The 26,963-nt window shown below is 39.0% G+C and overlaps 2 protein-coding genes across 5 annotated transcripts in view; one reads left to right on the forward strand and one right to left on the reverse strand.

The window, feature by feature from the left end:
- The window catches only part of LOC141113193 (uncharacterized), a 44,470-nt gene extending 35,226 nt beyond the window's left edge, over positions 1 to 9,244 (forward strand). For all 3 annotated transcript variants that reach the window (XM_073606155.1, XM_073606144.1, XM_073606164.1), the window contains 3 exons: positions 5,697 to 6,339; positions 6,437 to 6,538; positions 9,136 to 9,244. In XM_073606155.1, the coding sequence (XP_073462256.1) occupies positions 5,697 to 6,339; positions 6,437 to 6,538; positions 9,136 to 9,140 (750 nt within the window). In that variant the 3' untranslated portion in view covers positions 9,141 to 9,244. The remainder of the gene's footprint in view (positions 1 to 5,696; positions 6,340 to 6,436; positions 6,539 to 9,135) is intronic.
- LOC141113183 (probable ATP-dependent RNA helicase DDX60) overlaps positions 9,170 to 26,963 on the reverse strand; it is a 340,633-nt gene continuing 322,839 nt past the window's right edge. For both annotated transcript variants that reach the window (XM_073606131.1, XM_073606122.1), the window contains exon 38: positions 9,170 to 14,796. In XM_073606131.1, coding sequence (XP_073462232.1) covers positions 14,694 to 14,796 — 103 coding nt within the window. In that variant the 3' untranslated portion in view covers positions 9,170 to 14,693. The remainder of the gene's footprint in view (positions 14,797 to 26,963) is intronic.

Here is a 26,963-nt window from a genome sequence, read left to right on the forward strand (position 1 = left end):
TAAAAACAGAGGTGATCAAATGGCACCAAAAGAAAGCTCCATTTATGGGGAAAAAAAGGACGCAAATTTAGTTTGGGTACAGCATTGCATGACCCCAGTAAAAGCGGCGCAGTGCCAAATTTTAAAAAGTGCTCTGGTCAGGAAGGGGGGTAAAACCTTCTGGGGCTGAAGTGGTTAAGCTTATAAATAAGTGTTGTGCTAATGAATAATACAATAAACATACAAACTGTGCAAGGTGTATTAAAAGATCATGTCAATTGACTCTGCTTGTTAATTAGAGAAGCCAGCGATCTGACTACTAGCATTTGTTGTGCAAATGAATGAGCAACCATTGATCAATCACATAAAATATAACAAATATATAAAAGGCCATAGACTTAACTGCATCATAATGTGACTACACATGAGTGGTCCTAGTAAATGTCCATGCTGTCTCCATTCACGTTCATGTGTCATGAAAGTGCAGGAATCCACCACCAGGGAAAGTGTAGAATGCGCTTACCAGAAGTTATGGCCTCAACAACCTATTAGGCAGAGTCAGAAAAACCAGTGTGATAAAAATCACTTGGGAAATCTTGCATTCACCAAGGCATAAGGCAGGTCACACACTGCTATTATGGTGTGGCACAAGATGGCGGTTGTGCAGAGAACGATAATACAAAGTGAAATGGTAAACGTGGGCTAATAAGTTAAGAGACTCTTAGCAATTGGCACTATAAGCAGTAGCAGGGTGCGTTTTAATTTCTTCCATTGGGAAGTCATTTATTGGGACCATGGGTAGGGCTGTATAGTAAATGTTGTTTTTTTTGTTTTTTTTTTTTGTTTTTTTTTTTATCTGACCCTCACGGACCTCCTGAAACCCATCCTTGTGCCACTTACGGGTCTATGAACCACAGTTTTTAAAGGTTTACAAGTTTACATTGTGCCCTTCCAATCAGGGCTTCGGCACACTAGCGTTTTTTTTTTCTCTACCTTCAGCGCTTTTCACTCATGCGCTGCCAATTGCTTGCATCACATCAGGCTGTACTGGTGGCTGTCCTCTCCTTCTTAGGAGTGCCCCCTCAGCAAGCCACGTACCTAATGTAGGTGAAACATCCTTTTTGTGATAATAAATTGGCCATAGAACAGAGTCACCGACAAGAACTTATACCCCAATAAACTATTTGTGGTTTATTGCTTAAAGCCCCTTTCACACAGGCAGACCGTATGTCTGTCTGTTTTTCATCTATCCGTTTTTGGATGAAAAACGGACATACATTTATCCCTATAGGATAGCGGATGTCAGTGGATGACATTCGTTTTCATCCGATTTCCCCCCATAGAGGAAAGCGGAGATCTGACCGGTCCATTTCTGCAGTGTGCAGAGACGGACTAGTCAACTGCCGGCTCAGCGGGGATCAACGGAGTGATCTCCACTGAGCAAGCGGATGTCCAAAAACTGATCCTCCCGTTATCCGCACGAGGGAAAGGGGCCTAATACTGCCTTCTCATTGTTTTCGTTTATTTTTTCCCACTGATTGCAAGCCAGAGTTCCCACATCTGTATTTTCAGATTCTAGTAGGATTTTTTTATACGGTACCTACATGGGCACATGTAGGCTTTATGATTTGCTTGTATTTAGTATCTCTGCTATTATTGCATTACATTATCATCCTGTATATAGTATGCTAATTGATTACATGTCTTCACATTAGCAGATTGTAAAAATGCAGCTTTCTCTCTAGAGCCCTTTCACACTGCCAGCGGGTGCGTTAGCGGTAAAGCGTCGCTAGTTTTAGCAGCACTTTACCATAGTTTTAGCAGTGCTTTTTGGCCGCTAGCGGGGTGCTTTTAACCCCCGCTAGCGGCCAAAGAAAGGGTTAAAAGCACCACTGCTGAATTTCAATGGGCAGGGGCGGTGGAAGAGCGGTGTATATCGCTCCAAAGATGCTGCTTGGAGGACTATTTATAATGTCCTGCAAGCGCACCACTCCAGTGTGAAAGCACTCGGGCTCTCACACTGGGGCTGCAGGGGAGGCGTTTTTCAGCGCTTTACAGGCACTATTTTTAGCCCTTTAGCTCCTGAAAAACTTCAGTATGAAAAACGGGTCTTAATCATTGCCTTTTTCAGGTTACCTCACCCATAATTTATATGTGCATACTTTTAATTCTGTTTATCTCTCCCCTCTTTCCCACTTTATGCCACATACCTTTTGCCTTGTGCAATGTTTCCATGTGGCAGTTTTCTTCACGGTGATGTCTAGTGCTGATTTATCAGCAAACCATTTATACATTGCAATCTTGCAAGTATACTGCGCATGTGCCTGCTGTCACTACGAGCACCCAGTTGTCAAACACTGTAAGGAATGCAGGCCTCCTATTCAAATTTTGTGCCGTTTCAGTGTAAACCTTTTGATGCACCCTTGGACTATTTTTCAAGGACATTTTTTATTCTTTGTTCAGGGCATGATATCTACAAGCTGGAAATTTAGTCTGTCTCCATCGTCGTGTAATAGTGGAACTTTACTCGGCTCTGGTGCAGCTCCTCTCTTGGGAGGTCATAGTTGTTACCCCAGTAGAGTTATAGGTTTTTAGGTTTCTACCAAACCTGTTCACTATCCCCACAGCAAAAAGTAGCATAAGGTCCTTAACTTCTGCTAGGTGCAAAAATGCTAAGTGCATGGAATCCACCCGCTTTGCTAACGTCTGCCTTCATCCTGAAGACATCCTGGCCTCCGAGGACATCAAGACCAGTACTCATATGTCCCCATTATTTCTAGAACATCAATGCTGCCTGCATTTGATGTGGGTATACACAACAATACCATTGCTTTTCACTTCGGCCGGTCCACTGCACCTCAGTTCTTCACCAAGGTGCTGGCTTCTATTACTCTGCTTCACTCTCAGGCCTTCCCCATAGTGGGATATCAGGACAACCTTCTTCTGAGAAAACGGCTGCCTCAGATGTCAACCAACATCCATTGGACTGAGTGGATCATGAATCCCCATAATTCAGCACTGGAACTGCCTCATAGCTTGGGGTATTTGAGCTTAGCCTTGGACATGGCTCTGTTCAAGTTTTTCTTTCTTTTCCTTGGATAAACCCCAGACACTCCTCTCCCACATTCAGACTGTGCAGTCTAGAAGCCAGTTGACCCTCTACTTTGCGTAATTGTCTTGGGCCAAATGGTGTCCTTTTCAGGGCAGTTCCACATGCCCATTATCACTGTAAGCCATTGCAGCTCATAATTCAAGCAGCATGGGACAAGAGGGTGCAGTCTCTGGATTGTCCCATACACCTGCCCAGCAAGACCAGATTTTCCCTGGCATGGCGAGGCACAAGTTGGTGCTGGAATTTGAGAAATCCTTCCTCCATTTGGTTTGGAAGGTACTCACGACGGATGTCAGCCTATCGGGCTGGAGAGAAGTCCCAGGTACCCTCTCAGTTCAAGGTGGCTATATTGACAAAGTAAGCCTGTCTCCTGATATTTATTCTAGTAATTCCGGCTTTGGTAGAACTTTTTGTACCAGCCTTGATCACCATGCACATTCTAGGTGGAGAAATTTGTTATGCAGATCTCCTCAGCCATCGTCTAGCTTTAGGAGAATGGTCCCTTCACTGAGAGGTGTTTCAAGCTTTCTCACAGGTGGAGGATGCCAGACTTGGGCCTCAGGCCTCCTGGTGCTCAGGTTCAAACCTGAGCAGATCTAGGGATCTTTTAGTTTTTACAGTGAATGCCCTGATGACTTTCCAGGATAAATTCAGCCTGATCTATTTATTTATTTGTTAGGTACTTGTATAGCTCCATGAATTTACTCAGCACTTTACATACATATTACCCTACCAGCATGTTTTTGAAGTGTGAGAGGAAACCTGCACAGGGAGATGCGGTAGTGCACTGGTTGGTATTTGACCCTAGTGCTGCTAGGCAGAAATGCTAACCACTTATTCCTTTCCTCCTCCTGGTCTACTACACAGGATCAAGATGGAGGGCATTCTGGTAATTCCCATTGCACCAAACTGATCCAGGAAGATGTGGTACTCAGGCAGTCTCAGACTCCTGGCAGAATGTCTGTGGGTCCTCCTCGTGTGCCCAGATTTTCTGTCTCAGGTACTGGTCCACCATCTAGCTTCTCAGTCTCATGGATTTGAAGCCCAGGTGCCTAGAGACAGCAGCCTATCGGATTTGGTCATCCCCATGCTTTTGAAATCTAGAATATCAACTCCCCCCCCCCAAGTCTACTTGAAAGGTTATTTCTCCCAGCGTGAGGCTGGGCAATTCCATTTCTGTAGGACAGATCTGTTCTTCCTTCCGTTTGGTCTGCATCAGTGGTTGCTCCTGAGTGCCCATGGACCGCTTACCTCTCCTTCATTGGTGTCACTCACTTGACTGCAGGGTGTCACTCACTTGGCTCCCTTTGCCTTTCCCTGTGACATTGAGATTTGAAACCGGTCTTCTCAGTCCATCAGAAGCTGCCTTTTTACTCTATCAGCGAGATTCCTCTGCCTTCACTTATAAGTTTGCCTTCTTTGTTGCTATTACCTCTGCAATGTCAGTTTAAGTTAGCAACCTTTTCCTCTAAAGAGCCCTTCTTACTGTTACACAGGGATAAGGTTGTATTAAGGCCAAAGGCCTTCTTTATTTCCAAAGGGTCTCTCTTCTCCTTCCTCATTCACACAGGGTCTACTAAAGTGTACTTTCATGGAAGGCTGTGTTTACAATGCAATCCTGTGACATCTGTCTGTGCTTTAACATCCGTTTCACAGATTTCCAAGGTTGCCACCTGTTCATCAGATTACGTTTGTTTCATTTTTCCGAGAGGATATTCAGGCTTGATGCCATGTGGTGCTTTGGCCTGCCCTCTTGAGTTTTCAAGGAAAGTGGAAGGATAGCGCTGGACCCAAAGGTTTATTTTACTGTTATGGTTATCCCTAAGTTTTAATGTTGGTGTGAATGATCTGGTTCCTGGGCAGGTGGCTTCTACACCCCAGAGGATCTCCACAGTCTCCTTGGCTTGTAGTGTAATGTAAGAGAGGTTGAAATTTAAGTGCCACGCCACTGCTAAGAGGTCCCATTAAAGGTCAGGGGTACAGATCAAGAAGTAGCCAACGCGTTTCCTTGGTCTACGCGCTCCTTTCATCAGGACTTGACTGGCAACCAAGCGAACAAACTACCTAGTGAACTGGACCTACAATGGTATGTATTATAGTGTGAGTTGAAAGCGTAGGCCTAATCAACAGCTTGTTTGCCTGTTGACTTCTTTTGCTGCTGTGTTGCCCACCCCTCAGTTGCACTGCTTTTGGATATCCCAACCATCTGAGACCAAGATCCTATGCCCTGTAATATATGATTAAGAAAATGTTTTACTTGTAAAATTCTTTTTTTTTTTTTTTTTTTTTTTTTTAAGAGTACAAAAAAAACCTCTCTGTCTTTTAATAATTTAGTACACTGATCCCTCCCCTCTGTTTTTTATGATGGATGAATTGCGCTCAGTATAGGAACGTTTTGACCGCTGGCCGAGGGAAACTGCAAAGTGCAGCAAAATCGTGTTTTGCATTTTCCTACGACTGCGGTACATCACGGCCAAGTGTACATGAAGCCTTAGGGATTTAGGTGATTTATGAAGATCTGCCATGAATGTTAAAAAAAAAAAAAAATATTTTGTTTATATAAATGTTAAGAGTCATTGCTCTGAAGCCTTGTTTTCTCCGGTAGGAACTTCGGATGAAATATTATGAAGACTCGGTCGTACAGGAAAGTACTGGGGTTTCTTTGCCTGAAGGAAAAGTACAGACTTTGTCTAATGCTAAAGACAGTCCTAACTTGAGAATAGGCGAAGCAACTAGATTAAGTGCGAAAATTAGAAGATCAGATTTTTCTGGGGCCTGTTCCACTAGTAAAAATACCCAAGAAAGCATTGACAAGGCTGAATCAAAAATGGAGATTGCACAGGAGCCTCAAAATGATAGTCTAAACAAAGCTGTATTTAAATTCCCAACCTATGCAGCAGTTAGGGCCAAAGATCTTGTAAGCTGTTCCTTGAAAGGAGCAGCCAGTGACCTGTCCCTTGATAGTAAGGTTCAGAAAGAGACTGAAGTTCTGAAGGTTGTTCCAAGCTTTTGTTTGGGCAAGTCCGACGCCACAGATTTAACAAAGCCCAGCAAAAGTGCAAAGTCATGGAAAAAGCCAAAGACTGCATCATTTTTACAGACCACCGCAAATGCTGAACCATTTGAAAGCAAGCCTTTTTTCATTTTTAGCAATAAAATGGACCCTTTTGAAACCAAAGTTACAGATCCGTTTTACAATCCATTCAGCCAGCAGGAGTGTAAAGCACAAGGAAAAAAAGATAAGTCATGTAAGTTTTTCTTGTGTGGTTGTTTTTTACAATAGTTTTGTAATGTCTGGTTGTGGTTTAGAGAACAAGAACATTTTTTTCCTTTTTTTTTTTGCAGTCTCTGAGGACCATGCTACACATTCTAGCAGTTGTGAAGAATTTTATGATGCAAACTCTGATGCAGAAGAGACAGAACAGGCCAAGCCATCTAACAGTACAGGTGATAGCTCATCAGGCACAACAATGTGTTAATCATGAGAAATATGCCTGTGAACCATTTATTATTAAACTTTTATTTTGAGTAATGTATTTGTGTAAATTTTCTTGTGCTCAAACTAAAAAAAAAAAATATTTTTTTTTTTCTCGGGTAGATATTAAATACAGCTTATGAATAATTGCCACTGCTGCCAGAAGGTGGCATGCTTGTGTCAGTTCAGACTTGGCCCCCCATTCACACTGAGGCGTTTTTCAGGTGCTAAAGGGCTAAAAATAACGCCTGAAAAAACGCCTCCCCTGCCACCCCAATGTGAAAGCCCGAGTGCTTTCACACTGGGCAATGCGCTGGCAGGATGTTAAAGTTCTGTAAGCAGCATCTTTGGAGCGGTGTATACACCACTCCTCTACCATTGAAATGAATGGGCACCGCTGCCAAAGCACTTCTGCAGTGGCGCTTCACAGGCGCATTTAACCCTTTGGCCGCTAGCGGGGGTTAAAAGCTCCCTGCTAGAGGCCAAAAAGCATTGCTAAAAGGATGGTAAAGTGCTTTACCGCTAACGCTGCCCGCAGATCAGTGTGAAAGGGCTCTTAGGGCTTGTTCACACTGGCTCTAAATACTAATGCTTATCAAATGCGCCTATAGTGTTAAAGCATGTTAATGGGTGCATTTCATAAGCGTTTAATGAGTGTTAAACCGCCTTTTGCATGTTTGCACCGCTGTCAACATGCATTTTTTGGCATGTAAAGTCGCACCACAAACTCCTATTAATTGTAATGTTGCAGCACATTACCATAGATTTGAATGGAAGAATTTCAACTCCTTTCAAACTCGACATGAGGCGTCAATTTTGAAGCAAAGTGGCTCTAATGCTTTTTGTTTTGATAATGTGTACAGCACTGTACGCTTTCCATAATATCAACTGCGTAGGCAGTAGTGTTTAAAAATCTGCTCACTCATTCTGCTTATATGAGCATGTTAAAAATGTTTATGCGAAAGTGTCATGCTATTTAATAAACTACTAAAACATTAAACCTTACTGAAATTAATCACTATGAAGTGCAATGTGTAAATGATTGTATAATAAAACTCAAACCACAAATGTGTGTGTCTGTGTGAAAAGGGTGACACTATTAACCCAAAAAACTTTAAACCTCACATCAGTTATTCACTTTAAAATGATTGTATAAAGTCTCAAATAACTTAATTTGCAATAAAGTGCATGGTGCGTACAATAACATGGGATTGTTAAAGGTTTAATGTTTTTTGGGGTTGATAGTGATGCATCTTCCCTTGTGGTTTGTGAATTTTATATATAATCATTTGCACTTTATAGTGATTAATTGTGGTAAGGCGTATGTGGTGTGTTTTTTTTTTTTTTTTTTTTTTTTTTTTTTAATTGCGTGACACTTTTTGTATATAGAGTTTTTTTTTTTGGATGACTTAATAATTTTTGGTGTTTGCAGCTTTTTAAGTGGATTAGCATGAAGTACTTTTTTGACTAACAGCACTGTATAAGAAAGTGGGGCTTTGACCAGCTCAAATCGTTGACTCTCCCAGTAGTAATATAAAATCATTTACATGTTTAAAGCATATCTATGGTCACTTCCACATTGTAGCTCAATTAATTCTAGCCTACTCCTATTAATCTGTACAATCTTAGTTTGTAAGCTTTGTGAAGAGCCCTATACAATTTGGGGTTGGATTACTAAAGGCAAATCCACTTTGCACTGCAAGTGTACTCGCTGTAGATATGAGAGGAAACTGGTGATTTCTATCATCCAATCATGTGCAAGCAAAAAATGCTGTTTTTTATTTTCCTTGTATGTCCCCCTCAGATCTACAGTGACTGCACTTCTAAGTGCACTTGTAGTGCAAAGTGTGTGTTCCTTTAGTAAATCAACCCCCATTTCCTTGAGTTCTGTGACATGTAACAACTATGCCCTGTGAGTAGGCACTGCTGTGTCACACATTTCACAGAGCCTGCTTTCTGAACTACACAAGTGCTGAGAGGAGTTTCAGGAATCGCTGCTTGCAGGCAGCAAGGTACCATGGGATATGTCTTTTAGAAATGGAAAGTAAACAGCAAAAGTGGAATCTGAAAAGCATGCAGGGAATACAGGGAGTTAGAACTCATAAACTGAGATTTTATTCTCCCCTTGGAGCATATATAGCAATGGATAAATGATGATATACCTGCCCTTAGAATATATTATCCATTGCTATATATGCTCCAACATGGGTACGCTGAAACATTAGAGTCGAGGAGGCAGTGTGGCCTCCACATATATTTGCAATAGTGTTTTTGTGTCTAAAACCTGCTGTTTTTAAATAGAAATTGTTAGAAAATGTGATTTTTATTTATTTTTTATTTTTTTTATGTTTCATAGTTAATTTATAGTTATACATTATTTTTACAGTATAATTTGCTTGAAAATTTTATTTATTTTTTGAAAAATATTGTATAAAAAGGTTTTCTGGCATATACAAAAATGTTTCCAGACACTCCTGTTTGACTTATTCTATTGCATTTCTATTTTTCCTCTTTGTATATTATGTATGTATTCATATTGTAAGCATTAATATTTGCATTTTCTTTACAGGATAGGATTTTGTGATACCAGGAACCATAATACATAAACTGAAAATTCCTTTTTAATAGTATTGCAAAAATAAAGTACAAAAACAATATGTATTTTTATTTCACTCCAACTGCTGAAAAATGTTTTTTTTCATAATCTTTAGTGAGCAAGATGGGTAAATAAATTACATCTTAAGGTGCAATGGCCACATTCAACCATACATATTTTAACTGTTAACAGTGTACCAAATGGATGGTACAGTTGCAGAACAGAACAAGGAAAGTACATCATAAAGCAGTACACAGTTGAAGTATATTTAAATTTTCCTATAAAATAGGGAATCTCATTCATGTACAGGGTCTGCATGTATGGTATGTGCATTTTATAGGTTCTGATCAGCCCAAAAGGAACACGTACTGTATGTTGCAAATGGTAAGATGAACAGTGTAGGGGTATTACGAGGAAAGAGAGCGAGAGGGGGAAAAAAAGGAAGGGGTAGGGAGGACTCTCTCAATCCCTTAACCACATTTTTTTTTTTCTTTCCTTCTGGTTTTTAAATTGTCAGCAGCCTGTAATTCCCCAACTTAATTTGGCTATTTCAAACTGTTTCCCCTGCATATGTGTAGTCAGCAATGTTATTTAACCACCTCAATACCAGGCACTTACACCCCCTTCCTGCCCAAGCCAATTTTTAGCTTTCAGCGCTGTCGCTGTTTAAATGACAATTGCGCGGTCATGCTACACTGTACCCAAACAGAATTTTTAACACTTTGTTCCCACAAATAAAGCTTTCTTTTGGTGGTAGTTGATCACCTCTGCGTTTATTTTTTGCTAAACACAAATTTTCCTAAAATTTTGAGAAAAAAGTTTTTCTTTTGTTTCTGTTATAAAATTTTGTAAATAAATAAGTCTCCTTCACTGATGGGCACTGATAAGGCGGCACTGATGGGCACTGTTAGGTTGCACTGATGGGCATTGATAGGCGTCACTGATGGGCACGCATGGGTGGCACTGGTGGGCACTGATAGGCGACACTGATGGGCACTGATAGGCGACACTGGGCACTGAAAGGCTGCACTGTTGGGTACTTATAGGTTTATTATGGGATTATTACTTATGTAATAATCCCTTCCTTGCAGGTTCTCCATGTGAACCCTTTACATGCTCATTTGTCCTAAACACTGCACATCAAAACGCCAACAATTCTCTATGGCCTCCAATACATTATAAAACACGTATACATATATTAACATGTTGCAGCCATTCTGTGTGCATTATATTCCATGTTTGTAGTAGTAGTTTGTAAGAACAACTTACTCCATAAAACATTATAATGTAGACTTGGATATGTAAGGTGCATGTCTGCTTTAGAATTTTGGGTCCTTATAGCACTCTTATTGTTTAGAAAGCTTTCATTTACTGAGCCCCAGTCTGCAGATCAGCACTCGGAGACATGGGCATACCAGGTAGTGGGAAGCTGTTGGATGGCTCCCTAGGGATTTCTTAACTAATCAGCATGCCGTAGAGTGGTCCGTAGAGAGGAACAGAACAGTTCCAGGTAGTATGAGCTTTCAGAAGAGGTAAGACTTACATTTGCTTATTTTCTTACATACCGTATTTATCGGCGTATAACACCCCCCCCCCCAAGTTTAGGAGGGAATTTTAAGTAAAAAAAACTTACATTTAAATGCCCATCAATGCAGCCTTGTCAGTGTCCATCTTCAGACTTGTCCATCGTTGCAGCCTTGTCAGCGTCCATCATTGCAGCCTTGCCCCTGTGTCATTTGCAGACAGTCTGTACACTGTCAGTACCTTGCTGTTTAGAAATGGCGCCGCCGAGATACAGAGGCGGATGTCCTGTATATCTCGGCGGCTCACATGGGACTGCGAGAACAGTCGAGAGTGGCCAAAAACCGCCAAGAGCGGCTGAAAGCCGGCGAGAGGCTCACAATCGGCGGGGGATTGGCGTATAACACGCACCCACGATTTTCCCCTGATTTTAAGGGGAAAAAAGTGCGTGTTATACGCCGATAAATACGGTAGTTAATTTGATTGAAAAAGACACAAGTCCATCCACACTCACAGCTTAGCTTCTCCAGGCTTCTAATCAGTTTGGTTGCCCTTCTGTGCACTTACTCCATATCGCCAATATCCTTTTTATGAACTGGTGCCCAAAACTGAACTACTTGTTCTAGATGAGGTATTACTAATGATTTATACAGGGGCAATGTTATATTTCTCTCTCTCTCTCTGCAGCCCGTACCTCCTTTTAATACAAGAGAGGATTTTGTTCGCTTTGGAAACCACAGCTTGGCATTGCATGCTATTATTAAGCCTATGATCTTCCACAACACCCAGATCCTATTCCCTCAGTTGTACGCCCGCCTAGAATCTATGATGCATGCATATTTTTAGCCCCAAAGTGCATAATTTTACATCTATAAACTTTAAACCTCAGTTGTCAGATGCCCATTTAAACAATTCATTGAGGTTGGCTTGTAAATTAGAGATCCTTGAAGGATGTTATTCCCCTGCACAGTTTTCTCTCATTTAAAAACTGATTTTTTCATGCCTGTAGACTTTACACATTAGCCATTTGTTGGGGAGCTGTGGCAAGCGCTTTTGCAAAATCCAAGTATACTACGTCCACTGCCGGCCACGAGCGCCTGCTATCCCGCTTAAAGGAGCCAACATACAGCTACGACGGTTCGCGGGTTAGTGCCGACTCGCCACAGTATAATGATGGCAGCTGGTCGGCGAGTGGTTAGAGTGTCCCTAAACATTGGATACAATTGCTGAAAGCTCAATTCTTTTACGACACATGAGTGTGTGCTATCTGGTCCAGGTGCTTTATTCATTTATTCTGTCTAAATATTTCTGGAGCATATCATTTTTGAGCCATAGTGGATCATTTGGGGCTGTGTCTCCATTATGAGCTCCCCCATGCTCCTTTGTATACACAGAGCTGAAGAAGGTATTTAACCACTTGCCACCTGGCTCACGCCAATATACATCAGCAAAGTGACATGAGTGCGCAAAACAACATGCTGCGTCATCGGGGGCTTGTGTGCACGCGGGTCCCGCGGACTCTATGTCCACTGATGGCCTTCGATTATGACTGTAAACAAGGCATTTCCCTGTTCTGCCTAGCAACATGACAGGGATCTACTGCTCCCAGCGATCTGTCATGTTCTAGTGAGCCCATTTCCCCTACAGTTAGAATTCACCCAGGGAACACATTTAACCCCTTGATCGCCCCCTTAGTATTTAACCCCTTCTCTGCCAGTGACATTTACACAGTAATCAGTGCATTTTTATAGCACTGATCGCTGTATAAATGCCAATGGTCCCAAAATAGTGTCAAGTGTCTGATCTGTATGCCGCAATGTCGCGGTCACAATAAAAATGGCAGATTACTAATAAAATAATAAATGCCATAAATCTATCCCCTATTTTGTAGACGCGATAATGTTTGCACAAACCAATCAATATAAGCTTATTGAGATTTTTTTTTAATCAAAAATATATAGAATACATATCAGCCTAAACGGGAAGAAATGTTTTTTTTATTTTTTATATTTATTTTTTGGGGAATACTTATAGCAAAAGGTAAAAAAATATATAGCTTTTTTTTTTTTCAAAATGTTCGCTCTTTTTTTTATTTTATAGAGGAAAAAATAACCGCAGAGGTGATCAAATACCACCAAAAGAAAGCTCCATTTGTGGGAAAAAAAGGACGTCAATTTTGTTAGGGTACAACGTCGCACGACCACGCAATTGTCAGATAAAGCGACGCAGTGCTGTATCGCAAAAAGGGCTTGGTCAGGAAAGGGTTCCGCAGTACTTTTACTGTGGCTAATATGGGCAGGATCGATGACATACTGGTATGTCATCAGCCTGTTCTGGGTAAGGGGTGCACAGCATGCCACTCCCGTGCCCAGATGCAGCGGATCCTGGTGCCCGGCTGCTTTTGGCGGATGTGGGATAATGTGATTGCAACGTCATCAAAGCTGTTATGAATTAATTTTGTAACTGCTGTGATTCCTATAGTGATACTGTGAGTGTCCCAAAGCTATAACATGGTACCTGGACCAATAACAGCACCCTGTACCCTGTGATTAGCTGCAGTCAATCACAAGTCACTAGTAGTCACAGCTGTTATGAAAGTAACCCATTCATGACAGTTCAAAACCACTGCTGTTAGTGATAATCACTGTGACCGCAATTCAAAATGTAAAAAAAAAAAAAAAATCCCTGATTATCCCCCAGAGTAGTACAGTGTCACTATGGTGACACTGAACTACTCTGATGAAAGTATGTAAAAAAAAAGTAAAAAGAGGGGAAAAAAAAAGTTTAGAAAATGTAATGAAAATGTATTCTTTTTGTTTTAAAACAGTCTCACTAGTCCGTATCCCTGATCACTGCCACACCAGTAATATGACACAGTACTGCATTTGTGAATGTATGATAAAAAAAACAAATTGTGTAAAAAAAAAAAAAAATATATACATTTCCCTTTTTTCCAAAAGATTGTAACACACGATTACAACTTCTAAAAACACGCTATGCCTCCTCCTAAATACCATGGACTGTCTACTTTCCAGAAAGGGGTCATGTGGGGGGTATTTGTACTGTCCTGGCATTTTAGGGCCTCAAGAAATGATAGGCCATCAGTAAATCAGGATTGATCAATTTTCAAAAATATATAACATAGTTTGAAGATGCTTTAATTTTCACATAAATTAATCAATAAATTGAATTATTGGATATTTTTTATAACAGAAAGAAGAAATGTGGTTTTTTTTTCACTTATATAGCCCAAAATTTAAAACCCAGTGTTGATCAAATACCACCAAAATAAAGCTCTATTTGTGTGAAAAAAAAATGTTATAAATTTAATTTGGGTACAGTGTTGCATGAACACGCAATTGCCAGTTAAAGTAGCACAGTACTGACTAGCAAAAAAATGGCCTGGTTATGAAGTGGGTTAAACCTTACGAAGCTCAAGTGGTTAAAGTATTTTTATCTTTCCAGTATGTTGTTTTATAGCTAACATTGAATTAAATTGTGCTATGGTCACTGCTACCCAGATGTTTTCTAGTTGGGACCTCTATGAACGGTACCATAAAATCTCTTGTAATAGATTTATACATTTTTGCCATTTTAACTGTTCTAGTAGTGCCATTTCTCCAGTCAATTTCAGGGTAGTTAAAATCCCCTATTCTCATCATTGTGACAGCCCTTAATTAGTTTTTATGTTTTTGATGCAGACAGATATGCATTAACATCTGTTTTTGTTGGTTGGTTTAAAATTATTGCAAACTGCAGTGTCTCTGACAGCCAGTGCTTCTGTCCCTGTTTATGTGTACCTGGAGGTATTATGGTGTCCAAGCCTTTATAAGCTAATATATTAAACAATCCAGCCAGCTTCCACTTAGGCCCCACTAATCTAAAAATTAACTGTCAAAATCTAGCAGCCATTACCAAAACTGTTTTTTTTTTTTTTTTTTTTTTTTTTTTTTTTTTTTACAAAGCAGAGGAATAAATATGTAGTAGAGATGCTAATTTTTCTTTAAATGTTATTTGACAAGGTCAAGTTTCTGCCGGAACTTTTCTCTGAGCTGTTCAAAAGCCAATGGAACTGGATCATATTCATCTTCACACATTTCCCTCAAGGAGATGCTGTAAAAAGAAATGTATTAACAAATTTGCAATTAAAGTGGTATTACCCACAAGTAATAATTTATTATATTGCAACTTAGCATTTCTTAGATGTTATGGCTGCATTTGTTTTCTTTTTTATGCCTTCTACAGTATTTTTCATCTTGTCTGTTATTTTTAAATACAACATTGAATCGAAATGAATCAGTTATAAATAAGACAAACCATTTAACACTGACAGGGGTGCTTACAAAGATCAGTGTTTATTCATGTAAAATCTTTATCCCAAAAGGAAAAAAAAGCTGTTAGCTGTAGCTGCTTATAAAGTATTAACTGGAGTTTGATATCAATTTGTTTAGTGTATTTAAAAAAGCTGGTACATCTAACGCTCCCCCCCCCCTCCCCAGACTGACAATGTTGCTATTCAAATGTGCTCCTTCATCCAGAGTGGTTTAAATAGGAGATGGTGCACTACCACATACGAGTGTAAAAGTAGATTTATACCCGGTTCACCACATCCCGATAATACATTGCAACAAATAATAATAAAAAGAAGGGAACCCTGGGATGGTACGGGTGAAGGGGTAGGGAGTAATGAATGGGTAAATCTGAGTATAAGGAAAAGAAGCGTACTAAATGGTGTGATTGGTATGAGAGATGCCCAGAAATAGTAAAAGAAAAAAATACTTTATTAGAATATACAAAAATGGTTATAAAATAGTCAACAATACATACAAAATACCTAAACCACACAAGTGTGCATACTGGTAAGAGGAAGCATACATATATGTGGTACATAGGAGCCCAACATGTTTCGGATAGGAATAAAAATTCAGTTCCTTCAGGGGTTTCCTGTAAGGATTTTTTGTATGATCTGGGGGAAGTATATTAATAAAACATACCAGTCATTAGTATATGTACATACATATCATGAATGTATATCATAGGTGTAAAGGGTATAAAGAGCAGAGTTGTTGGAGGCAAAGAAAGAACATATATGTGGAGTGAGAAATAAATTGAAATGAGGATGGGAAATTAAAAATGATGAGGATGTGAGAAGATGAATAAAAATAAGAGCTCAAAATACACCAGATATTCAAAGTAGTATAGAGCATTATGGGGACTTACTCGTTCAAACAATTAGCTGCATACAGAGCAATGGTCTGACAGTCTGCTGAATGGAACTTCAGGTCATCATCACCATGGTTCATCGCATATTCAGGTAAGGGAGGCCATATGTGAATTTATATATAATGGAGGTGGTATGGAGATTTTCTGATGTATGTCAAGGAGAGGTCATTGACGCCATATAGATACGGTGAGGCACGTCAAACCACCAGCGTCCACTAGGAACAACCAATACAAAAAGGGGAATGTACGTCCCTACATATAAGAAATATAATATTGAAGTATAGATGTCAAAGGTCCATGAATTGAACAGAAATCTATACGAAGATAAGTGTTAAATGTGCAATGTATGTAATTAATATGGTTATAGCCATCTGGACCCTTTGGTCACATTTGGGTTATACCAAGAAGGGGAGGGGGGGGGGGGAGGGAAATGGGAAACAAGTTGGAGGGGGGGGGGGATGGCAAAGGTTAATGCGCATATATATATATATATATATATATATATATATATATATATATATATATATATATATTAATGTAATATGTAGTGCCTAAGTAGACATATGAGGATAATGGGTGTCTAGGGCCAATATCGGCACGTTTACCCCCGACAGCCATGTCCTATAATATACAGCATACAGCCAAAACTTTTAATATGGATAAAGTGAGTTAAATGGGGGTATACCCAATACACGTAACTCTATATAATCATGGCATTGGCAAAAAGATGACATTGCATGGTTAATTCGGTGTATTCAAATGATGTTGGAAACAATGCTTACTTACAAATTGTAGAGTATATGGAATCACAACCTCCTCCCAGAAGTCCAACCAGGGTATGCAGCACAAATGTGTATGCATTTGGAGGTTTTTTAAAAAGGGATCAGATGGGGGAGGAATGATTACACCTGTGTTGGGCGGGGAATGTGTGTTACTGACAATTGTAAATAATAGATAGTAAGGCCAGGTGCGGGTGGGACCCGACATCACTGCCCCTCCGCTGAACAGTGTCAGCAGAGGAGGTAATGTGCGCCGGGAAGTTGTTCCCCCGGCGCGGTGACGTCAGATGTCGCAGCGCCGCCGACACAGGAAGAGAGGACTCGGTAAGGCCGCCCTGGATGGCAACCGTATCGCGCATGTGCGAGTGGCGAACCAATGGGCGGCCGAGAGTCCTGGGTATGTCTCCACTATCCGAGGATGTGGAGCCTACCTGTGCCGGGGGACATAGTGCTGGCGATAAACGCGACAGCCGATCACACGGAAGTCAACTCAAATAGAGCAGGCCATCCAAATGTATGAAATTTGTGTAATATATGATAGGTGATCCTGTAAGACCAAAAAGAAGCAGCAGAGTGTCAGATCAAATACAAACCCAACTGTGTACATTAATATACAGTCAGGGCATGGATAATCAGTAATTGTACATAATATATGTATGCAACAAGCGCAATATACAATCATGTCTTAGATTACCAAAGACATATTATGAGAATACCGATGGGATTATAAATATCAATGTAACATTATGTCTCATATAACAAATGAAAAAAAATTTAAAAAAATACATCGACAGGCACTCACTGCAGCTGAAGTAGCTCCAGTCACCTCACAAGATACAGCATCAGGGCGCTCTCACAGACAGAAAATGTCACAGCAAGACTCTCCATTTGAGTCAGATACAGAACAAATCCTCTCACAAACTTCTCCACAAGCCTCCTCAGTATCCCCAGTAATATTATTACAATTTGAAAAGATGCTTCATAAGGCTTTAAAACAAACCTCAGACCAAATAACAAAAAGCCTAACCAAAGAAATAAGAGAGCTGGGAAACCGCACCGCAGCCTTAGAAATAAAAATGGATGAAATTGAAATTACAACCCAAGAAAATATAACAGAATTGGAACAATTAAAAAAAGAGAATTTAATACTTCAAACTAAGCTCGAAGATTACGAAAATAGAGCCAGACGTTCAAACTTGCGCATAAGGGGAATACCTGAAACTGTGACAGACCTGCAATCTACTATTACTGCTCTATTACAAGAACTAAAGCCAGATATCCCTATTGAACGTTTAGAACTGGACAGAGTACACAGAGCCCTCACAGCCAAAAAGAAAGATGGACCCCCACGTGATATAATCACAAAATTTCATTATTACAGAACGAAAGAACAAATACTAATTGCTGCAAGAGAAAAAAAGGAACTTAATTTTCAAGGACACAATTATCAAATTTTTGCTGACCTATCCCAACTTACTATTACTAAAAGACGATCCATGAAACCCCAACTAATGGAACTGCAACGCCACAACATTATGTATCAATGGGGCTGCCCCTTTTCAGTCAGATTTAACTACCAAGGTACAATTTACAGAAGCAGATCAGCAGATGAATTACAACAAACCCTTTTAAAATTAAATCTGACAGAACCCACAAGCAGCAACACTCCCACACGCAGAAGAATGGCATCATCTTCACCTTCAGGCAGCACCCAGAAAATTTCAGAACAAAATGGGAATCATCATTCTCACAAAAGATGCCACATCATCCATGGGCCAAGAAGATTCAATGGACTGACATCCTAATTCCTGATATCTCTTCATTTATTATACTAAGAGATGGTTCTCTATAAAAAACCTATATTTATAACTGAATGTAACTGCATTTTGATAGTCACACACTGTGTGGTATCATGTTACATTCCAGTTATATTTCTTATTACTTCTGATTCATATAGCCTTAGCATATATAAGTGAAATAAGGAAATTCTTGTTCAGTTATATATTATCAGGTAATAACAATAGATTTATTACTTTTTAGGACAAATATATTCAATAATCCAGAAGTAATGGAAACTTTTTCTTTCTTTTCTTAAAACAAATATATTATTACCTAACTAGTTCCTAGAATTATGTTTTTGTTTATTCTAATCTGAAGCAATACAACCTCTATTTTATGAGTTAACATATCTAAACAGTTACATATGAATAAAATATGTAATTGTTTACTCTAAAAGGGTTAAAATCCCAAAATAATTCAAACTATCTTCATCAATACCAAAGTTATTAACAGTACCTTTCTAACTGAATTATTTAGCCTAGGGCAAGACTAACCATATACAACCACCCTGGAATAAATAATTTCAACAAAAACTATATTCTGCACTCCAATTAATGAAACATCATTTTGATGTCTTTTGACATAGCACTTCTCTCCTGTAAGCGGAAGATCCGTGTACCCCCATTAGCCATCCTCATTCTCCCAACCATATTATGTGGGAGTGTGACGAAGGGACTTATTCCCCTGAGAGAGATATTTATTCTCTTTCACGGGTAAATTGTGATTACTTGCAAAAAATAATTTATACAATGTATCATCTAATCTCATATGTTTTTTGTTTACTCTTTACTCCAGAATTCACTGGTTTCTTTTCTATCTATTCATCTCTTCAGTCCACACAGGTTGATCTGCGCAGTCAGCTCTGCATAACAAAAAGTAAGTCAAAACTAGGGCTGAAACAACTAATCGATTAATCGACAACTAATCGATTATGAAATTAATCGATTACTATTTTCATAATCGATTAATAGGCCAGTAACATAATGGGGTTAAAAATAATAAAATTAGCCCTTTATAGTACAAAAAGAGCAAATAATCGCTACTGTAAATATTACTTTCACAGTTCTACAGTAAAAAATGAACCCCTTACAGTAGTGATCATTTGCTTTTTTTGTACTATAAAGGGCTCATTTTAGTTTTTTTTAACCCCATTATGTTACTAAACATTTTAGACCTGTATTACATCTTTGTGTTTTTTGGTGCTTTTTGCAGAAACACACTACAATTCATTTAACATGGTTTTCTATGGGACACTTTCACAACTATACTTTTTTTCAGCCGCTGCATATTTGGAAAGGGTCAGGGACTTTTTTTTTTTTAATGCAAAACGGTGCTTTTTTGGTTCAATATACTTCAACGGAGAAGCTGCAGAAAAGCATGTAATTCGTTTTTGCAACAAATTGGCCAAAAAACTGTATTTCTCTTCTAATAGTGTATATATAGTATATCTCTTCTGTCTGTTATTCTCAGAGTGGATTTAATATTTTGCTCCCTAACCATATAGTTGTTTATATTTACCACTGCATAGAGATATTTAAGAATACATCGTTTTTTTTTTAAACTTTACATACTAACTAAATTATACACAACACTTTTTTTTAAGGTTATTACCCGATTAATCGATTAATCGAAACAATAATCGACCAACTAATCGATTATGAAAATAATCGTTAGTTGCAGCCCTAGTCAAAACTATTTGATCTATTGCCATGGCACCACTGAATATACTTTCCCTGAATGTTCAGGGAATAAATGTCCCTCAAAAAAGGACCAAAGCCTTCCGTACTCTCCATAACAAGAAGGCTCACATAGTATGCCTCCAAGAAACACACTTCACCAAAGATTCTACTCCAAAATATATTTCTCCTTTTTATCAACAAATTTACACGGCTTCTGCCTGTACCAAGCAAAGGGGAACTCTAATTGCATTTCACCGATCCACACCATTCACCTTATCAGAAATTAAAGACCCAGAAGGTAGATACCTGATACTCATGGGTTATATAATGGATACAGCAATCACGGTGATTTCCTACTACGCTCCTAACAAACAACCTACACCATTCCTCTCACATATATTACAAGTGATTAATACACACAAAATAGGAACAGTGATAATGTGTGGGGATTCGAACCAGGTCCTCCTCCCATTTCTAGATAAATCACCTTTTACACCATCCAAAATAACCTCTAGATTACCTTTTTCTCAACTTCTTTCCAAATACAATCTGGTACATTCATGGAGAGAAAGTAACCCAATGAAAAAGAAATTCACTTATTTCTCGCACCCTCATCAAACCTTCACCAGAATAGATCATATTTTTCTAACAATAGGAATGATACCAGAAATTATTGCATCAGATATAATTCCGATTCCGTGGTCTGACCATAATGCAGTATACACTACTATAGCCTCAGCCATACCAAAAGCGCATGACCCAACGTGGTACTTACCGGACATAATGCTCAAACACCCACTACATCAGATGGCCATTGAACAAGCTTTAAAGGAATACATATCAATTAATAATACAACAGACATTTCCCCAATAACACTGTGGGAAGCTCATAAGCCTGTCTTGCTTGGTACAATACAAAGACAAATGGCACTATTTAAAAGGGAACGCAAAAATCTAGCAAAAAAACTAGAACTCAATTTTAATGCAGCCTACATATCATTTCAAGATAATCCATCTCAGAGTACAAAATCTCATCTGGAAAAATCTAGATTGGAATACGATCTATTTCTCACTGAGTCAGTTGATAAATCCCTCAAACGCTCCAAACACAATTTTTACATGAATACAAACAAACCAGGTACATATTTGGCTCGGGCATTAAATTCAACTAACAAATCTTTCAAACCAATACGTTTGAAATTATCAAAAAATGTTTACACTTGTAATCCAGTTAAAATAGTCCATAAATTTCACTCACATCTCGCAATTTTATACAAGACAAACAATGAATTTAATCCTACAGAGGCTGAATCCTTCTTCTCAAAAATAACCTTACCTGAGTTATCTCAGAATCAAAAAAGCAGTTTGGATGAGCCTATAACTATAGATGAAGTTGCTAACGCCATAAAAGACCTAAAACTTAACAAAAGACCAGGCCCAGACGGCTACTCGGCTTTATACTATAAAACATTTTCAGAAATACTCTCTCCCATTCTCACTGAAACTTTTAACAAACTTCTAGATGGACATTCTTTTCGGCAAGAAACACTAATGGCAATTGTTTGTATGATCCCAAAACCCCTTTCTGATGATACTTCCTGTGTGAATTATCGGCCTATCTCTCTGTTAAACCTTGATATTAAATTATTAGCAAAAATAATAGCAAAACGCCTCAATAGCATTATAGGAAAATTAATACATAGAGCTCAAGTAGGCTTCATGCCAAATAGACAGGCAGGCGATAATATACGCAGGGCAGTGTTATTGGCACATATTGCTAAAAAACGGAAAATCCCTTTTATGTTTTCTATCTCTCGATATTAAGAGGGCATTTGACACAGTATCCTGGCAATATATGCAATATTCATTACAAAAATGGGGTTTTGGACCCCACTTTTTAACATGGATCAAAGCATTATATAATAAACCCAAAGCCTATATAAAATATGCTGGATACAAATCTGAAGCCTTTAATATCGAAAGAGGTACCCGACAGGGTTGCCCATTATCTCCCTTATTATTTGCCCTTATACTCGAACCCATGGCCCAATACATCAGAACAAACCAAACTATAACTGGCATTGAAGTAGGAGGTATTACACACAAATTATGTATATTTGCAGACGATATATTACTTTTTCTATCATCACCACAGGTCTCTGGTCCTAACCTAATACCAGCTCTTGATGGATTTGCAGCCCTATCCGGCCTTATGATTAATCCTAAGAAATGCCTAGTGCTTAATATTTCACTCACAAACATGGAATTGATCCCGGCTAGGGCTGCACTCCCATTCACATGGGCAGAAAAATCAATCCCATATCTTGGAATTCATTTAACAGCATCTCATTCTGACTTATTCTCAACCAATTATCCTCCTGTATTAAGACAGATCACAAATCTAATAAAACAATGGTCGCAACTTCCTTTATCCTGGATAGGGAAGATTAATGCAATCAAAATGACTATTCTACCCAAATTGCTTTATCTATTCAGAGTCCTCCCTATTCCAATTCCTTCCTATTTTTTGAGAATAGTACAAAAAAGAGCAACTTCGTTTATATGGGGCTCTTCTAAACCACGTATACCTATACACACACTACATCTTCCCAAAAATAAAGGAGGCCTGGGATACCCTAATTTTACTAACTACTACAGAGCAGCACATTTGGCCAGTCTGTCCAAATACCATGCCAAACAGGAAATCCCATTATGGGTATTTATAGAGGCTTCAGAAAATGACCCTCTATTAATATCAAATTTATTATGGCTTGATCCTAAAGACCGCTTTAAAATTCATAATCCCATAACTAACAACTTCTTATCTCTCTGGGATAAACTAAAAACCAAATATCAGTTACAATCTCCACACAATCCTCTCCTTTCTTTTATCAGAAATCCGGCCTTTTATCCGGCATGGATCTACCCAAATTCTTTTAAAGCTTGGACAACATCAGGCATTCAGACACTAAATGACTTCATAGCATCTAAATCATTCCTTTCATTCCCATCGCTTAGAGAAAAATATGATCTACCAAACTCTGAGATATTCAGATATCTCCAAATCAAAAATTTCTATACACCATTCCTAAAAGGGGATACACCATTATCCCAATTATCCATTTTTGAATCAATCTGTACAAAAGATCCATTTGCTAAAGGTACAATTTCATCACTTTATAATCAATTATATGGAGTAGCAAATCTTAATAGACCCTCTTACGTTCAGAGGTGGGAGGAGGACCTGGGACGAACTTTAGAAGACACGGACTGGTCTAACATATGGCTCACCTCTACGTCATCTTCACCCAACATCTTAGCACTGGAGACAAATTATAAAGTCCTAACTCGCTGGTACCTTGTACCCGCTAGAGTGGCAAAATATTCACCTAATACCTCAACTCTTTGTTTTCGAGGATGCCCAGAAATAGGCACATATTTACACATATGGTGGACGTGCCCAGTAATCCAAACCTTCTGGAAGGAAGTCTTCGTGATTGCATCTAAAATATTTAAAAAAATAATACAACCAGATCCATATTTAACTTTACTTAATCTAAAACCGGAATGGTTAACACTCTCTCAATTCAAACTTATGATCCAACTAATAACGGCTGCAAAACAAACAGTGGCCAAGGCATGGAAATCTCCTACATTGGTACTAGCAGAAACAATTCACAGAATGAATAATACAATGTCCCATGCTAAGATGGTAGCCATCGATCAAATTCCAAAATTTGAAAAACTTTGGCATCCTTGGATAAAACAACAGTTCCTGTCAAACTTCAATGACTCTGTCCTGTTGCCATGGTAACAGATTAAATGACTTACAGAGACACCCATTCTAAGGCTTCAAAGAGAACTAAAAAGAATAATAAACTGACGAGCGGGACAACCTTGTGGACCATACCTCTACCTTTCAACCCTTTTTCTTCTTTCTCTTTCCTTTTCTCCACCTTACGATTAAAGCTCATTATCAGAATTTATTTGACCTATATACACTCTACTTGTAAACAATATGTATAGTAGGTATAAATCATTTAAATACCTACAAAAGTAACTAAAGAAATGATATATATCTTTAATTTAGGTTTACGTGAACCCAATGTTTAATATTTGAAATTTCATGATATTTACCTATATAAACCCTACTGTAAAACAATGAGCTTACTTTATAGATCCTTGTAAACTTACTTTATGTATCTTTTATAACATTGTATACTCAATAAACTTCTTTTGACAAGGAAAAAAAATACATCGTGCAGTATCGTTATAAATGACAGAGACTTTTTGAAAAGAACTCAAATTTTAACGTAATCTATACGTTACATATATAGGATACTGTATGATTAGATTCGATAGGCAGAGTGTTGCTAGATGGCCTGCTAATAGAGTCAAATTAAGTGGCTATAGGTCCCTCTCGTAACCCCCTGACGTGAAGCCTTGTAAAAATGGTTTAAAGCTCAATATTTCGTTTAGGCCTGGGGGTGAGGTGGCATTCAAATTTGCAATCCATCTCATCTCCCGTTGGAGAAGCAGTTTATTAAGGTCTCCACCTCTAAACGTCTGATGGATGCGGTCCAAGGCTATAACTGAGATTCTGGAAAAGCGTTCACAATGGACTAACTTTATGTGGCGACCCCATGGGGAATCAGGGTCTTTCGATTTCATTGCCGCTATGTGTCGGTATAGGCGCTTGCAAAGTTTCTGGATAGTTTTGCCAACATAAAAACAACCACACTCGCACTGTATTAAATACACTACGAGTGTGGTCTGGCAATTAACGTAATACCTTGGAAAAAATGTCCATCCATTAGGAAGGCATGGATTTATATTGGTATTGATATACTTGCAGTAGCCACACGACCCACATGGAAAGGTGCCAAGTGTATTGCACGGGTCGCCACGGGTCAGTCCCTTGAACTCGCTCTTAACCAGGCGATCTCCAGCCGAGGTGTTGCGTCTGAAAGTAATTAAGGGGTTGGGGGAAACAAAAGGGCCCACCAAAGGGTCATTAGTTAATACATGCCAATATCTAGCAAAGATCTGCCTTATCTCTGTATGTTCATTGGAGAATGTAGTAATTATCCTGGTATAAGGATTGTTGTCACGGTTGGCTCTGTTGCGTGGTTGTATTAATTCCTGTCTGTCCCGACTATTAGCCTTATTAAAGGCTCGTTTTAGACTCTTGTGGCTATAGCCTCTATCCAAGAGGCGATTTTTTTAAAGCTCTGGCTTCACGTAAAAAATCGTCATTGTTAGAGCAGTTTCTTTTTATTCTGAGGAATTGACTGAATGGGATAGAGTTAATTAATTGTCTTGGATGGAAACTATCCGAATGTAGGATAGTGTTCCCGGATGTGGGTTTGCGGTGGAGTTTGCAAAAAGTTATTTGTATTCTTGAATATCTCAACGTCCAGAAAGGTAATTGAGGTATGGTCATACGTCATAGTGAACTTTAGGTTAAATTCATTACAATTGAGTATGGTTAAAAAAATCATCAAGTGAATTAACTGGTCCCTCCCACAAGATAAGGATGTCATCGATGTACCTGCGCCACATAGTGATACGGCGCAGGTACATCGAGAGATTGCCATCGTTGAACAAGGTCTTTTCCCATTCCCCCAGGTACAGATTGGCGTAGCCAGGGGCACAACATGTGCCCATGGCCACGCCCTGCACCTGGAGGAAATATTGTCAGTGAAAACTAAAGACATTGTGTTGAAGGATGTAGTCCAATGATTGTAATATAAAGTCATTGAATGCTTTCTCAGAAGGGATAGTTTGTGACAGAATACGTTGAATACACGCTAAGCCTGTGCTATGCGGTATAGAGCTATACAATGTTTCAACATCGATAGAGACCAAGATCGTATGGTCAGATACTTGGATTCCATTGATAATTTGGAGTAGATGGATGGTATCCCTTATGTAAGATGGTAAGGACGACACTAGTGGTCTGAAATGTTCATCAACAACCTTAGATAAGTTTTCAGTGATGGAGCCATTGCCTGACACGATGGGTCTGCCCGGTGGATCTATAGGGTTTTTATGAATTTTGGGGAGGGAATAAAATGTGGGGATCATTGGGAATGCGGTGCGGATATATTTCCACATTTGGTTGGAAATGATGTTATTATTGCTCGATCAACGAGAATGTAGAATTCCTCGTTGAATCGAGTAATTGTCTGGAATTCGATAGGTCTGTACCAGTCTGTGTTATTCAATATTTTCATGCACATGGATATGTATTGCTCATTGTTCATCAGAACAATGTTCCCGCCCCTATCTGAAGGTTTGATAACCAAGTCAGAATTTTGGGCTAGATCATTCAGGGCTATTTGTTCATTCGTAGTTAAATTATCAGCTACTTGAGAGTTGGTACTCATACTTTTAATCTCTTGGGTGATTAATTTTAGGAAGGCAGCTATCCCATGGTTGGAAGATGGAGAAGGATAGAGGTCTGACTTTTTCTTTAATTTAGAAGCTTGTTGTACCGTTGTAATCGGATTGGTCGGTGTGTTTAAGCAAGACTCCAAATCGATAATATCGATGAGGTCTCGGGTATCGCTCTCTTCTAAGAGTGAGTTTAAATCTGCTAGTGCTTGGCGTTCTTTGACTGTTTGAAAAGTGGTTGAGTTTACAACACTTTTTTGTTAAACATGCTCTGAAGTTGGAGCTTGCGAGTAAACAGATGTACATCTTTTATTATTTCAAATTTGTCAGTTTTTCGGTTAGGGCAAAATGTAAGACCCTTGGA

Source organism: Aquarana catesbeiana, linkage group LG01 (assembly GCF_042186555.1).
Source record: "Aquarana catesbeiana isolate 2022-GZ linkage group LG01, ASM4218655v1, whole genome shotgun sequence".
NCBI lineage: Eukaryota > Metazoa > Chordata > Amphibia > Anura > Ranidae > Aquarana > Aquarana catesbeiana.